Source organism: Urocitellus parryii, chromosome 1 (genome assembly GCF_045843805.1).
Source record: "Urocitellus parryii isolate mUroPar1 chromosome 1, mUroPar1.hap1, whole genome shotgun sequence".
NCBI classification, from domain to species: domain Eukaryota; kingdom Metazoa; phylum Chordata; class Mammalia; order Rodentia; family Sciuridae; genus Urocitellus; species Urocitellus parryii.
The window spans coordinates 147264946-147278799 of record NC_135531.1 but is presented as its reverse complement, the minus strand read 5'-3'; the positions used below and the strand labels follow the sequence as shown (position 1 = coordinate 147278799).

The 13854-nt window shown below is 37.7% G+C and overlaps 1 protein-coding gene across 5 annotated transcripts in view; it reads left to right on the top strand.

Annotated features, from left to right (window-relative positions):
- Positions 1–10816, top strand: part of LOC113187525 (PWWP domain-containing protein 2A) — a 36882-nt gene extending 26066 nt beyond the window's left edge. For 2 of the 5 annotated variants that reach the window (XM_077797654.1, XM_077797641.1), the window contains exon 3: positions 8617–10816. In XM_077797654.1, the coding sequence (XP_077653780.1) occupies positions 8617–8630 (14 nt within the window). In that variant the 3' untranslated portion in view covers positions 8631–10816. Of the gene's footprint in view, positions 1–6050; positions 6171–8616 lie in introns of those variants that run through there. The other 3 variants (XM_077797647.1, XM_077797639.1, XM_077797644.1) reach the window with 2 other exon arrangements.
- Positions 10817–13854: the final 3038 nt, after the last annotated feature.

Here is a 13854-nt window from a genome sequence, read left to right as displayed (position 1 = left end):
CAGCCCATTGGTAGATCACTTATATAGCATTCGAAAAAAGGTTCTGGATTCAGTCCCTAGCACTGCAAGAAAAAAGAAAGAAAAACTGAATTTCACCTCTATATAAAAGAGGCTGTACCTTTCTGAAATTGACTATGTTGAAAGGAACATACATATTTAAAAGATTGCAAGGTGGCCAGTTTGCCTTTTTACTGAATAACTGAATTGGGAATTGCAAATAAAAAATCTGTAATTTGGATTTAAAATCAGGTTTTTCTATTTTAAGTTGTGAATGTTCTATGGTTTGTGCTGCACTGGTTCCATTTGTTATTACTTTTAGCTGACTGGCAAATTTCTAGAAAAGTCAATAATATTTTAACTCAAGGATTTATGTCCAGTGATGGCCCCCAATAGGGAATTTGACTGAACGAAGACCCATTTTCTAAGTTAGGGGAAATCAGGTTTTGCTTTGGGACTGTACTAATTATACCTGTTAAGACAATATCTATTAGAAATGCCGAATACAGGAACTCAGAATTAGGTGGGGCCATCCAACTGCCAGGAGAAGGTAAACAGCTAAGCTGTATTGATTTTACCTTGTTCTAAGTAATGAGGCTCTTCATATTCTGTTTTTGTGTACACTTAATTGTGTTCCTTCAAGCTTGCATTGAATTGAAAAGTGGAAGCATTTGCAGTTTGCATTTCTGTTGTGTTATTCTGAATAAGAAATAAGAAGTTTAAAGTCATAGTGATAGAGATGATTTATATTTTAGTTTTGTAAAATGGATAACTGACACTAAGATTGAAATGACTCTTTGTTTGATCTTCATTCAAGTAAAAAACAATATTTTATCATTTTACTTTTTGCAGTTATAGGTATGGATCCCAGGTTCTTACCCTGAGCTATTTCCCCAGCCAAGACTTAACATTTATATAGATCCAAACAGATTTTCCTTGTTGGATCAAGTAGAAATAGTGTTTTGTTTTAATAAAGCATTGCAGTTTTTTGGTATTTAAAAAATTGTGCTTAAATAGGCATAATGTAAAATTTACCATTGAACTCAGGAGCACTCAACCACTGAGCCATCCCCAACCCTATTTTATTTACAGTCAGGGTCTCACTGAGTTGCTTCGTGTCTCCCTTTTTGCTGAGGCTGGCTTTGAACTCGGGATCCTCCTGCCTCAGCCTCCTGAGCGGCTGGGATTACAGGCATATGCCACCATGCCTGACTCTAAATTTACCAACTTAAAATCAATTTTCATTGTACAGTTTTATGGTATGACATATATTCACATTGTTGTGCAACCATCACAACTATCCATCAGTAATTTTTTTTTTTTTGTACTGGAAATTGAACCCTGGGGACTTTACAACTGAGCAATATCCTTAGCCCTTTTTATTTTTTAAATTTTATGACAGGGTTTTCCTGTTCCCCAGGCTGCCCTTGAACTTACTGATCCTTCTGCTTCATCCTCCCAAATAGCTGGGGATCACACACCTGGCTTTTGATAGAATCTTTAAATTTGCAGTAATATTGTTCTAGAGGGTATTGGAAATTAAGTCATAGGACCCACCCGTTTTCTGGGGAGGTCATCGCTGTAATTGGATTAAGCTACTGGTAGTGCTAGCCTTCCAGGATTCATTCCTGGTCCACTTGTAGCCCTGTGCAAGGAAATGTTGCCCCAAGTGCTAATGGGGCAACACTTTCAAAAACTATATCTTGGTAGAATTTCTAGGTGAATAAATGTGACTGCATCTACCTATCAGGAGTAGGTTTTAATTAAAATGGTCCCCTTCCAGTAATAAGGACAATTATTGGACAATTTTTATGAATGTGGAAATAAGTTATTAGTAATTAAATTAGATTACTAGCCCATCATACTTTTGTCATATTTTCATTATTCATATACTGCTTTCTTTAATTTATTCACTTCCCCCTTTGTATGTGAGTAGTTAATTGAAAACAAATAATGCCTTGCCATACATAACGTTTAACTTTAATAAAGTTCTGTCATCATCTTTTGTACCACAATTTCATAGGAGATGCTGAATTAATTTTTATATTGAAATCTAGCTTGGGATGGACTGAGTCAAATTTCAGTGATTTTTTTTATCCCTGAAAAATCTAATTGCTGAACCTTAATTTTTTTCATATAGATTTCAGCATTATTCTGTGAGGAGGGGTAAAGAGGAGATATTGTAAACTCAAAAGTCAATCATCAGATACTGAATTTCTGAGTCAGTTTCATTTTTCAGTTGAAAAACATAGGTGGCTATAATGCATGTTGTCTGACTCAATGGGCCTTCTTTTATTGAGTTTCACCTTTTCTTTGTAAAACAATTTCATAAAGCTTTCATGTTGAAAACAGGCCATTCTTAAAACTTAGTTTAAACATGAATTAAATATTTTCTTGAAATTCCCAATTATTTGGTAAGGTCTCTTAAATAAATTGAAAACAATTGTCATTTAAATATAGAACTTTCCTTATATCATAAGAATGTGACAGTTGCCACTTTATGTTGCTTAGAAATTTGACTCTTAATCAGAAACCATGATTAAAACTCATGGTCATTCTGTACTGATGTCGGTATCAAGAAGCAAAAACAAGTACTCCTTAGCTGAAGTGTTAGTTTTTTATGATCACACACCACCTCCCCGCCTTTTTTGAAAATTAAAAACCTTGTCTTTATAATAATTCATAGCAAGTTTTAGCAAGAGTGTCTTTTCCTTTTTTTAAAAAAACTATTTAACATAGTTTTGTTACACTCAGTGCCTCCTGCTCAGTTCTTTCAGCCCAGAGATTCACTTAAAAGCTGTTGAAAACCCTAGGAGTATAGTTTTTCCCCACAGGTAAAATATATTAGAAATTTTTGGTTGCCTGAGGAGAGTGTTTTTGTAGAAATATGGGAGTGTCATCCAGCTGATTGTAAAATATACAAGCGGGTCCTTATGAGTATACGACTTGCCAGTGATGCAGGTAAGCTGGAGCATTATCAGTTTCACACCAGTAGCGGGTGGTAGCAGGCTTTTATTGAGCAAAGAATCATCTCTTTCACTTTTTAGGCATGTGGTGGAAAGTACAGGCTTCTGAGCCTGATAGCCTAGATTCACAACTTGACAAGTCAGGCAAGTTACCTCAGTATCATCATCTGTGAAATGGCAGAATAATAGTAACTCTTCTTAAGGTAATGGTGAGAATTTAGATATTTAAAGCACTAGAAAAGAGCCTGGCACAAGACCTACATAAATACTTCCTATCACTAACACCATCTTTGTGTAAATGGCAGAGAAATTTCATTCTGATGGTTTTTGATAACTATTTTTTGTGACATACATTCATTTTATTTTTATTTATTTATTTTTTTAGAGAGAATTTTTAATATTTATTTTTTAGTTTTCGGCAGACACAACATCTTTGTATGTGGTGCTGAGGATCGAGCCCAGGCCGCACACATGACAGGCTAGCACGCTACCGCTTGAGCCACATCCCCAGCCCCATACATTTCATTTTAAATGAAAAAATGTTATTTAGGTTTCAATAATCAGTGTGATTATTCCAGTCATCATGGTATGATTATTCACAGATTTCTAGAAGTAGCATGAACTCACTGATTTTAACTGGCATTTGAGGAGGGTAGGTAGGTTGGAGGTCACGGGACACCACGATGAAAACTCCTATTTAACTCACATTAGCATATTTTTACTCTTCATGTAACATACTTCACTCACGTATGTAACTCCCATTTCCACTCTGTGGCAGGCACAGGGCGTGGCATGATTAGAAATGATCATCTACTTATGTATGGATAGGATATGTACTAACAACTGATCACCACCTCCCATGGCCTGTACCTCCCAAATCCTTCCCCTGGCTCTGAGAAAACTGAGCTCCTTGCATGAAGCTCCTGTCAGAGCTTGACAATGACAAAGGTGTTAGAACTACAAAACTATACCTGTCAGATTTTAAGTAACTGTGGATTTGCACAGATGCTGTGTTCCCTTGGGACCTTGGCATTTTGTTATTTTAATGTTTTGGTGAGCAGTAAACAGTGGATATTAATTGGAAAAAATTGCGTTGCTACTGGTTTGATTGAGTAGGAAGCTGTTTCCCTTCCCAGGAGGGATGTACTTAACATTTCAAGGCCAAGATTTATGTCTCATGGCCTTATTTTCCAAAGGATAGTCATTTTTATCCATGATTCATTTTTGAGATGCTGTTGATCACAAACCTATGATTTCTCCCAGTTTAGATTTTAGCAAGGAATTTTGCAGGGAGTGGCGCATCTAGGTGTGAGTCCTGGTGTGATGGGAAGAACTATGTACAGTTTGTTCAAAACTAGAAAAATAACTGGTTAGAAAAACAGCACTAAGGCTAGAAAACCAGAATGTCTTGTAAAATGAGGTACTATTTATGCATTTCCGGTTCTTCTGTGTTGCATCCCATTGTATTAAAATCTATATTGAGTGTTTAGTGAAATAATAGGTACATGTGTATAATCTTAATCGTTGAGTTTTCAATGCTGGACTTTGCACTGAGAGCATGACCTCTTCTACTTCCTTCTTTCACTCCAAAAGGGGGACTGACTGTTGACAGCCTGTTCTGATTTGTGCCTTTAGATCTCTGCTGCCTCCCAGGAATAGGGCCTTCGCAGCAGCTTTCTCTTAAAGGACCAAATGAGGAACTTCCAGGGAAATCGCGCCTTCCATGGGGGTATCCCTCCTTTCACTGCATCACAGCCAGGCTCCCTGGCTCTTCCTAACGCAGATCCTGCATGGTGATGAATTTCTAAAGAGAACATGGAGACCCTGGAAGCATTGAAGGGAAACTCACATTAAATATTAGCACCAGACTCACAAGCCAGGCGCTATGGAGGGGACTGGCATACTGGTATTTTATGTAGCATTCCAGGAGCTTGCCAAAGAGGAAATATACAGGAGAAGATGAGATAGATCATTCTTTGATGTATCTTAGCTCCCTGCTTTAGAATCAAAAAACAGATTCTTTAGAATGATTGTTGGAACCTAACAAAAGTTTTACTTAGGGACAGTTTCCAAAGAGAAGTCCTCTAGTGCATTCAGATTCCTTTTTCTTGCATGATTTTACTGGGTTATAGTTATAGTATATTTAATTTTTCCCTTGCAAAATAACCTCATTATTAAACCTCATTTAAAAATTGTTTTCATCTGGATTAAAACTCAGAGGTAATTATATTTAGACCTCAGGTATATACAGGATTTTTCCTTTTCAATGTCAGAAAGCCCTTTTAAAAAACTTTTTTTTTTTTTTTATCATATGTGACTGCTTCTGATTAGAATCTTAAAACTATCTAAATCAGTGACCCTCGAGTTGAGTACACTGAAGTGACAGGTGAATTGATTCTTATTTGTACTTAAACTAGGGAAGAGGAGGTAAGCAAACAAGCAAATATGTTAAATGAAAGCTTAAAAAACCAGTCCTTCATCGGAATTATGCTTAGTATTTGGAGTCTCTGTTGTGAAAGCCTGAGGTTTAACTCATCATAACTGCTATTTTTCAACCAGTTATCACCTCATAAATGTTAGGTCCTGAGTAGTATGCAAGGTGGTCATCCCTGTGGAAAGAAAAGGGGCTTAAGATGGTGGATGGTCTTTTGGAAACAGGTCTTCAGAGTTTGTGAATGATGTGATACGAGGGAGGATACTGCAGACCTTGTTGAAGATCAGAATTGCCCCAACCCTAGGCTAGGGTTAGCAGTTACTTTTTTGGGGTCAGGAACATTAAATGTGAGTCCCCTTTTGCTTCTAAGTTTTCTTGGAGGGCAGCATAGTTATGTGCCCCTGGCATTTTGCTGCTGCTTGGACTTGAGCTGGAGTGTGCCCCCTCCTGGCCGAGGCTAATGTGTCTGCACGGCTCTCAAGTCTTGTAGTATCAAAGCTTCGCATTTTGTGAAGCCAGCAGTTTACCCAGAATACATAAATTATGAAAATTCAACTGAATTTTGGTCTTATTTTTAAATTATTTTTTTAAATAGATGAAAAAGAACTCAAATGACTGCTCTATTTTTGTTAACTTGGTTTTTTCTACCATAGGTCTCAACAAATGGCAGCTATTACATCAGACAGTGACGAGTCCTGCTGCTCCCTTACAGTGTCTGACAGACCACTGTGGATTCAGACTGGGAGCATTGAAGTTAACAGTGAAACGGGCAGGTCTGTCTGTTTGAAGCCCTGCCACGAAGTGAAGAGGGCATCATGTCATCACTTAATCATTCCTGAAGTAGACTAGGCTAGATTTCAAAGAATTCATTAGTCCTTTTTCTTTAGTTTTCATTGACCTTGATAGCTGGATGTACTTCATGTAGGTGATAGGTTTAATGAGTGAAAATAACTTTTAATCGATTCTACCTGCTGTGATAAAGAAGCAGAGCTTCCTGTGAGTTTCCATAAATTGAGCACAGTTTCTTGTAGGATGGTAGCAGTTGGGAGTTTCTTTGAAGAATTATATCACATAGCTGCGTATCCATGAAAATCAAGTACTGGGTTTCTTCATTTTTTTCCCTATTTCAATCTTTGTCACTTTTATATTCATTTCTTTAATCTCCTATGAGTGATTGCTTCTTCCTGTATACATAAGTATGAATACACACACACACACACACACACAATCTTGAATTCATCTCAGAACCGTAGTCATTTACATAAGGTAAGAATTCCAGGGGTGGTAAAAGATAATACTGAAATGTAGTTATAATCTATTTCCATAAGCTTTTATTGATTTCCTGGATGATGCCTGAATGGCTTATTTTGGACTCTTTTATTTGGTAGGAAAAGTTCAGGGATTTTTGTGTTGTTGCTGTGCTCCTTTTGAATTTATGATCTTTCATTACTTTCTTAATAAAAGTAGGAAGTATTTAGCCTTCCTTTTGGGGTAGGGGCAGTGCTGTTAACCTGGTATTTTTGCAGCTACTGAAGAGCTAAATAGTTGCAAATGAGCTATAATTTGCAAGCTGTGTCAGAAGGGCAGGTTTAGATCAGAGACTAGTTGAATTTGGGACTCATCTGTAATGGTGGTAGCTACCTTACAGTGATCTCTTGAGGGAACAGTGGTTTCGGTTTTCGCCCCTCTCATAGGAATCCTTGGCTTTCCTGCTCTGATCTTAACTGAACTTGAGGAGGCCTCACGAAGATCAGTCAGGTTTTGAGACTCAAAAATAGAAGGTAATGGAATCATATGTGGCATTGACTCTTTTTTCCTCTCAAAAAAGTTTTATGTGAGTCTAAATCTGTGAGGATTGTGATCATATTAGCTGGGTCTCTTACTTTTAGAAAGTAAAAACTTTTCTTAATGTGGAATTTTAAAACTTAATCATTCTTTTTCTTCAGAAGTGAGGACTGCCTCCGCCTTTCATATTGATGTGTGCATTATTTATGGCTACAAGTCATTTTTCATTGTTTGTAAAGAAATGTGATAGGATGTCCTGTGGAATTTATCTTATAGGCCTTGATCCACTAAGCAGATGAAGCACGACAACACTGGGAAGTTAACATAAAGTCAAGTGTTCTGTTAAATAATACCACAGAAAAGTCGCCTACTTTGTTTGGAAGTTAAACATTGAGAAAGATGGGGTGGTTTCATTTTTCCTTTTTTGCATTGTTTGTGTGTTATTATTTCACCAAAATACCATATCTCTGGTTTAAAAATGCATTTGACAAAAAACAAACAAGTAAACAAAAAAACTCATGTTTCTTTCCATGGATCGCTTTTTCTGGAGTTCAAACTTTCATTGGCACTTAAGCTCCCACGTTGAGAGAAGCTCCCATAGATTATAGAGGGTTTCAGTGGGATTCTTACTACTTTGTGATATTAGGAGGTTGGTAATGTTGGGCATTGGTCATGCTACTTGGCAGTAATTTTTATAAGCCTTGCTCTCTGTAAGCACATGCTTGAGTCCTGTTTTTTGTTGGAGCTGTGGTGAAGTATGGCTTTGTCAGTAATCAAGTTTGCTGGTGTAATAAGGGACACTGGTCTAACCAGTGTACCTCAGTTGTCTTCCAGTTTCAAATGGTACTCTTGATACCTTCTGATGTGCTGTGTCTACCTCTGGGGAGGCACCCTCCACTCCCCTCTTATTTACTGTGTGCACATGTGCAAACAGGGTGATCTTCAGTTGATTTTTCAGTAGACTGGTTCTATTATATAAATTTTGCTTCCTAAGACTGTAGGTAGGCTCTCTTGTGCTAGAGAAGGCTGGTGTTTCTCAGTAGTCCATACCAGCTATGCTGACTTCTTATTACCTTGATATGTCAACATAAAGAACAAAGTTAAAATTTCCCTGACAGTAGGCAAATATTCATGAACAAGTATATATATATTTAAAAAGACTCAAGTGCAGAATGATTATGTGAAGATGGCAGCATTTAACTTGTGTTGGAATTTGGCCACATAAACTTCAGAAATAATAACAAATGCTTCTGCTGGTTTAGAATGGCAGTAAGTTTTTTCCTCAAAAAAAAAAAAAATGGTCAAGTTTAACTGATTTAAAAGAAAAAGTCCCATAAATCTATATAGGGCTTAATTTAAACAAGGACTTCTTTATTTCTTATATAATTACCTGTGCTTAACTACGTTTTCTTCCTTTTCTTTACTATATTTCAGCACAAAGACATTAGCAGGCTGCTGGTTTCATGGACCTGTACCACAATGACAGAGAACATCAGAGCATCAGGACTGAATGAAATTGGAGATTTTTAAAGCTGCACTAAGAAGTAAATGTTAAGGCAGTGGTTAAACCCAACAGTCTATAAAGGGGCACTTGCATTATAATAAACTGAAGAAAAGGTATTAGGGAATATTTTCTAAAACTACTGCAATAAATTATGCATGAGATGAGGAGAAAGTGATGTGAATACACATAAGAACTCACTTGAATCTTACGTATGGAGAATCACTGACAATAACTTCCTTAGAATGTGAAGTTCTTATCAGTACAGTTTGGACAGGCCTAAAGGGCACGGGATGATGCAGAAATGCTGAATTATTTTTCATACCTAAACTTTGTGCTTGCTCCAAGGCTTATGTTAATCAGTTCAGATATGAGCAATGGTATTTCTAGAATGGTTCTTATGAAACAGCAATAGTCTCGTGCTAAGGCCAATGTCTCCTTCAGGGTGCCAGTGGAAATAAGAGGAAAGATTATCTAACATCCCGCTGGAGGGATGGCAAAGTGCCCCACTCCACAAACAAATTTGGATCATTTCTTTCTTTAATAAAGCAGGGCTGTATTATCTTGAATACATGTTTGCTTGTTAGAACATATTAAGGTGTATTTATTTGCCACTAGTATTTAACATTTTGTGCACATTTTCATAACTACATGCTTATCTTTTCATATTTTGACTCCAAGTGGATAGTCTAGTGTTGACCTTGGAGTGAAAATGTATACTCCAAGAGCTAGTTCTTAATTTACCGAGCTGGAAAAAGTTTTATTCTTGTCTCTGTCCTTATTGATTTTATCTTGTTCAGAAGAGGTAACAACATCTGAATTTTGATGTGGACCTCTTTACAGAGAGCCCCTCCGTCTAATTGCAAGAAATTCTCACAGGTGTCAGGTAGGACTTGGCCCTGGGGGATGAGTGGCCAGAAGAGATCCATAAAGATAGCTTGAACTTTCTGTGCATGGAACATGAATTCTTAGTAGAGACCATAATTTCTTTCTTTGATAAGTACGTATTATGAAAAACTTTAATTTTTCTTTTTTAATGAATGGATAAAACATGAGAAAATCAGATGGACCTGTTAGTACTACATTTTTAAGGCATTTTATATTTGATGGTGCCGTACTTTTAATAAAAAAACCGAAGTTTTTTAGTGGCAATACTGATTTATTTTTTAAATCAGAAAGATTATTCCATATTGGTTACTTGTTAAAAAAAAAAGAAAAAAATGCCAAAAAAAAAACCAAAACACAAAAAACACCACAAATTCATTTGAAGCAACATAATAGATAGCTGAGCACTTGGCTCAGGTGTTCTAACTTTCCGTGATCTTACTGTATAGGTTTGGAATTACCTAATGACCACATGCTCAGGATTGATAAAATGTTCTAGGTGAAAGTTTTAGAATATTTAATTTATCTGACTGATTGTTTTTTACAACTCAAGAAAACAGACAGTCTTGAGCCTTGTGAACTTAATACAAATCCTGATTACATTGCAAGTAATTAAAAGTGTTGACTGCATCCTACAGTTGTCTTTTTGGAAGATTCAGTATTATGAAGTCATTATATATCTTATCAAATTGGAAAAAGTCAGCTCAGGAACTATAGCAGCAGGAAATTCTAAAGATGACAGGTACTATCAGGTGCCCTACTCTAGATGGCCCAAGGGTGATGGCATGGGTCATCTTGGCCTTTCAGATACCTAACACCAGCAGTACCTTTTAGGCTCACTTCAAGAACCAGATGACTCCCAAGCCTTGGTGGGATTACATGTGGATTGTATAATGAGGATTTTAAACTAAGCTTTAGGATTCTTTGTGTAGAGTAATGGGAATGACCAAGAAGTAATAATATAAAGGCAAAATAAATGGGAGAGATCAAGTTTTAAGTATCTAAATATTTTTTTCTCATAATAAATTCTCAAAGATGTTTTGTTACAAACTAGATTTTCATTTTTTAAAAAATGAAACTTGGTGGTATTTAAAATCTAGACCATGTTGTGACATCACTTATATTGCTTTAGTTGCTTAATATTTAAGCTTTGCTTCATGCTACCTTTTGTCTGTATTTCAAATCTTCACAAGCCTATTTCATTTTGTAGACTTGAATGACAAAAATTGTTTCTCATCTTAAGTATGCTCAGAGTTAAATGTTAAAGAATGTTGTGTAACACTTATCCAATAAAGTCTTTGATTTTTTTAAAATTTAGTTATTTAAAAACTTTTACTTTGTAGGGGTTAGTTTTTTTTTTTAAGAGTTAGTTTTACAGAATTATCATTTTTAACTATTGAAATTCAGTCATTGTACTTCAGGAAGCTGTTCAGCAATATTTCTTTTTTTGTTCTTTTTTTTTTTTTTTTTGGTATTGGGGATTGAACCTAACAGTGCTTTACCAACTAAGCTACATTCCCAGCCTTTTTTATTTTGAGACAGGCCTCATTAAATTGCTGAGGGCCTTGCTTGCTAAGTTGCTGAGGCTGGTCTTGAACTTTTGATCCCCCTGCCTCTGCCTCCAAGCCACTGGGAGTACAGATAAGTGCCACAGTGCCCAGCATATAGGGTAGCAACATACTTAAGAACAGTCTGAGGCTTCTGATCACTAGGAGACTTCATGGAGTTCTTTATAACTAAGGATAAGGAAGGTGAAATAGTTTAGTTAGGACCCTGTGTACAATTTAACTACTTTTCTGATGGAAATAACATATCCTTCTGAGTTGGATATAATTAAACAGCCACTGACAGGTTTGTGTGGTTTTGTTGTAACATTAAGGCATCCTAACCTCATGATAAATGGCTGCTTCTTTAAAAGCCCACCATATCCGACAGGAGGTCAAACATTTGATTTGAGAACCTGAAACACTTAGTTGTTAGGGAAAAAAGTAGCCTTTTCAAATCCACCAGACAAGTGAGATTTTTCAGGACTGACCCAGAATCTTAGGTCAGTATGTCCTGCCCACCCTTTTTCCATTTCTGTAAAACAATCCTTTAGAAGGCTGTTATTCCAGAGTACACATGCAGTCTTTCCTCTCAAACATTCTCCCATTTCAGTTTATCTAAAGGAGTATAAAAAGGAGGCCACTGGTATCTGCTCTGTTAATACCCTTTTTCTCAAGTTTCTCACTAACAAAAATGGAACTAGAGACAACAAGGGAAGTTAAGCCACATGCTTGCTTACCAGGGAAGGCCTACCTGAGACCATTCCTGAGCAGGTACATGTGTGTGGGGATAGATACCTCCTACAAGGTACAGGGAACAAGCGAGGAAACACATGGTACAACCTGAAATATTGATGTTGGTCTTTAGATAAAGAAGTGTAACTTCTGAGCCATACCTTGGAATCATGTATAGGTCACACAAGTTCCTTCCTGTCATGGCAAATATTTTAGATAAAAATAAGCTGTTTTCTTATTTTTATATCCAATACCTCATTTTTTCCCCTGTTTCATTTAGTGTTTATTAAGCATACTTTTATTTAGTGATGAGTGTTCTGCCAAATCTCTGCTTATTCAGAATGACAGTTTATGGCCTTAACATTAACGACTCCTCCTTTGCTTTGGTGTTCAGAAGGTAATGAATTGGGTGAAAGAGATGATGATTCAGGAATACTGTGCCAGAGGAAGAACTGGCCAGGTCAGTGACTGGGTCATTAAGAGTTGAGAGTACTTCTAGGATTAGCCCATCCATTATTTCCTTGTGAGGCAAGTTTGTAGAAACAATTTTCTGAGGTAAAGGAGGGACGGCAAATTTGTGATATGAAAGGGTCCTTTTATCAGTGACTTTCCTGGTCGCAAAGTCACACGAACTCACTGGCTGGAATTGGGTGTGGAAGTTCAGTCTCACCAACCAAGCTCTTCAGTTCCTATTCAGCCAAGGCTCAAAATGCTGGGGCGACATCAGGGAATTTTGTCGTTATGTGAACTATGTTCAGTATTTTAACTGCTGCAGATCCTGAGAAGACAGCTCAAATTTTCCAAGTAAGGTACACTATAACATCAGTGTGAAGTGCCACAAGGAAAAAGGGTAGTGTGACAGTTATTACCCCAGAAAAAGCATGCTCAGGCCTTCAGTAAGACAGCAATGGCTGTGATCTTTCACATGCTTGAATGTTAGACCTGCAGAAAACAAGGCAGGCAGAAAAGCTTTGCAGGAACTATTTTCTTTGCTGCCAACTTCACCAACGGCAGAATCCAGCTGAAGTGTCACACTGCCCTAGAAACTGTCAGGCCTTTTCTCCCAATCAAGTGCATGAGGCAAAGCTATAAATGGCATACTGTTTTGGAGCAGTCAAACCACTCCTACAAAACAGCTTGATGTGCCACATCATGGCCTCCCCAAACCTCCCCGCTTCAGTGTTTAAATACTGCTTTCCTTACCTCGCTTTATACCCTCACTTCTCACCCTGGGGGCTCCTGTAGCTCCTTGAACAGTTTTGGGCTTAGAATTTCTGACTGACTGGAAGCTGCATGCTTGTGTGCTGGGGTGGCATGTGGCAGCTGCTGTGTGAACCAGATGGATATCTGGTGGCCAGCAGTCTGGCACTCGACCCCACGCAGGACAGTAAGACTCTAGGATCTCTGGATCCAGCTCTTCACATTTGGAACCCAAAAGAGATGTTCCCTTCACCTCCGTCATACTGACAGGCCACTAAGCCCCAGTGCCTGGTGACAGTTCCCATTTTGTCAGGTCATACTCTAGTGAGAACTAGCACAGGGACTAATAGGAACGAAGACTGGCTGACACTGACTGAGTCACTGCCATAAATCAGTACTGTGGGCTGCCATGGCAGTGAGGCAGCAGGTCCTGCTGTCCCATAAGCAGGAAATGTGAGCTGCTTATTTCCCCTGGAGTGAAGGGAAAAAGAAAGGAAGCCTTGGTCTGGCGGGTGGAACTTTGTATGATGGAGCTTTACTCCCAGCTTGCAGATCTCAGGGGGGTTGAAAAATAGAACATTTTATTTTTTAATTATAGAAAATCTAAATGTATTAAAAAAAAAAAAACTAACCCACTGTGTTCCCATCCCTAGCTTTGACAAGTACCAACTTGTGGTGAGGAAGATGGAATTTTTGTTGTGGCACTGGGATTGAATCCAGGAGCACTATACCACTGAGCTACACCCCCAGCCCTTTTGTAAGCAGGGTCTTGCTAAATTGCCCAGGCTGGCCTCAAACTTGCTGTCC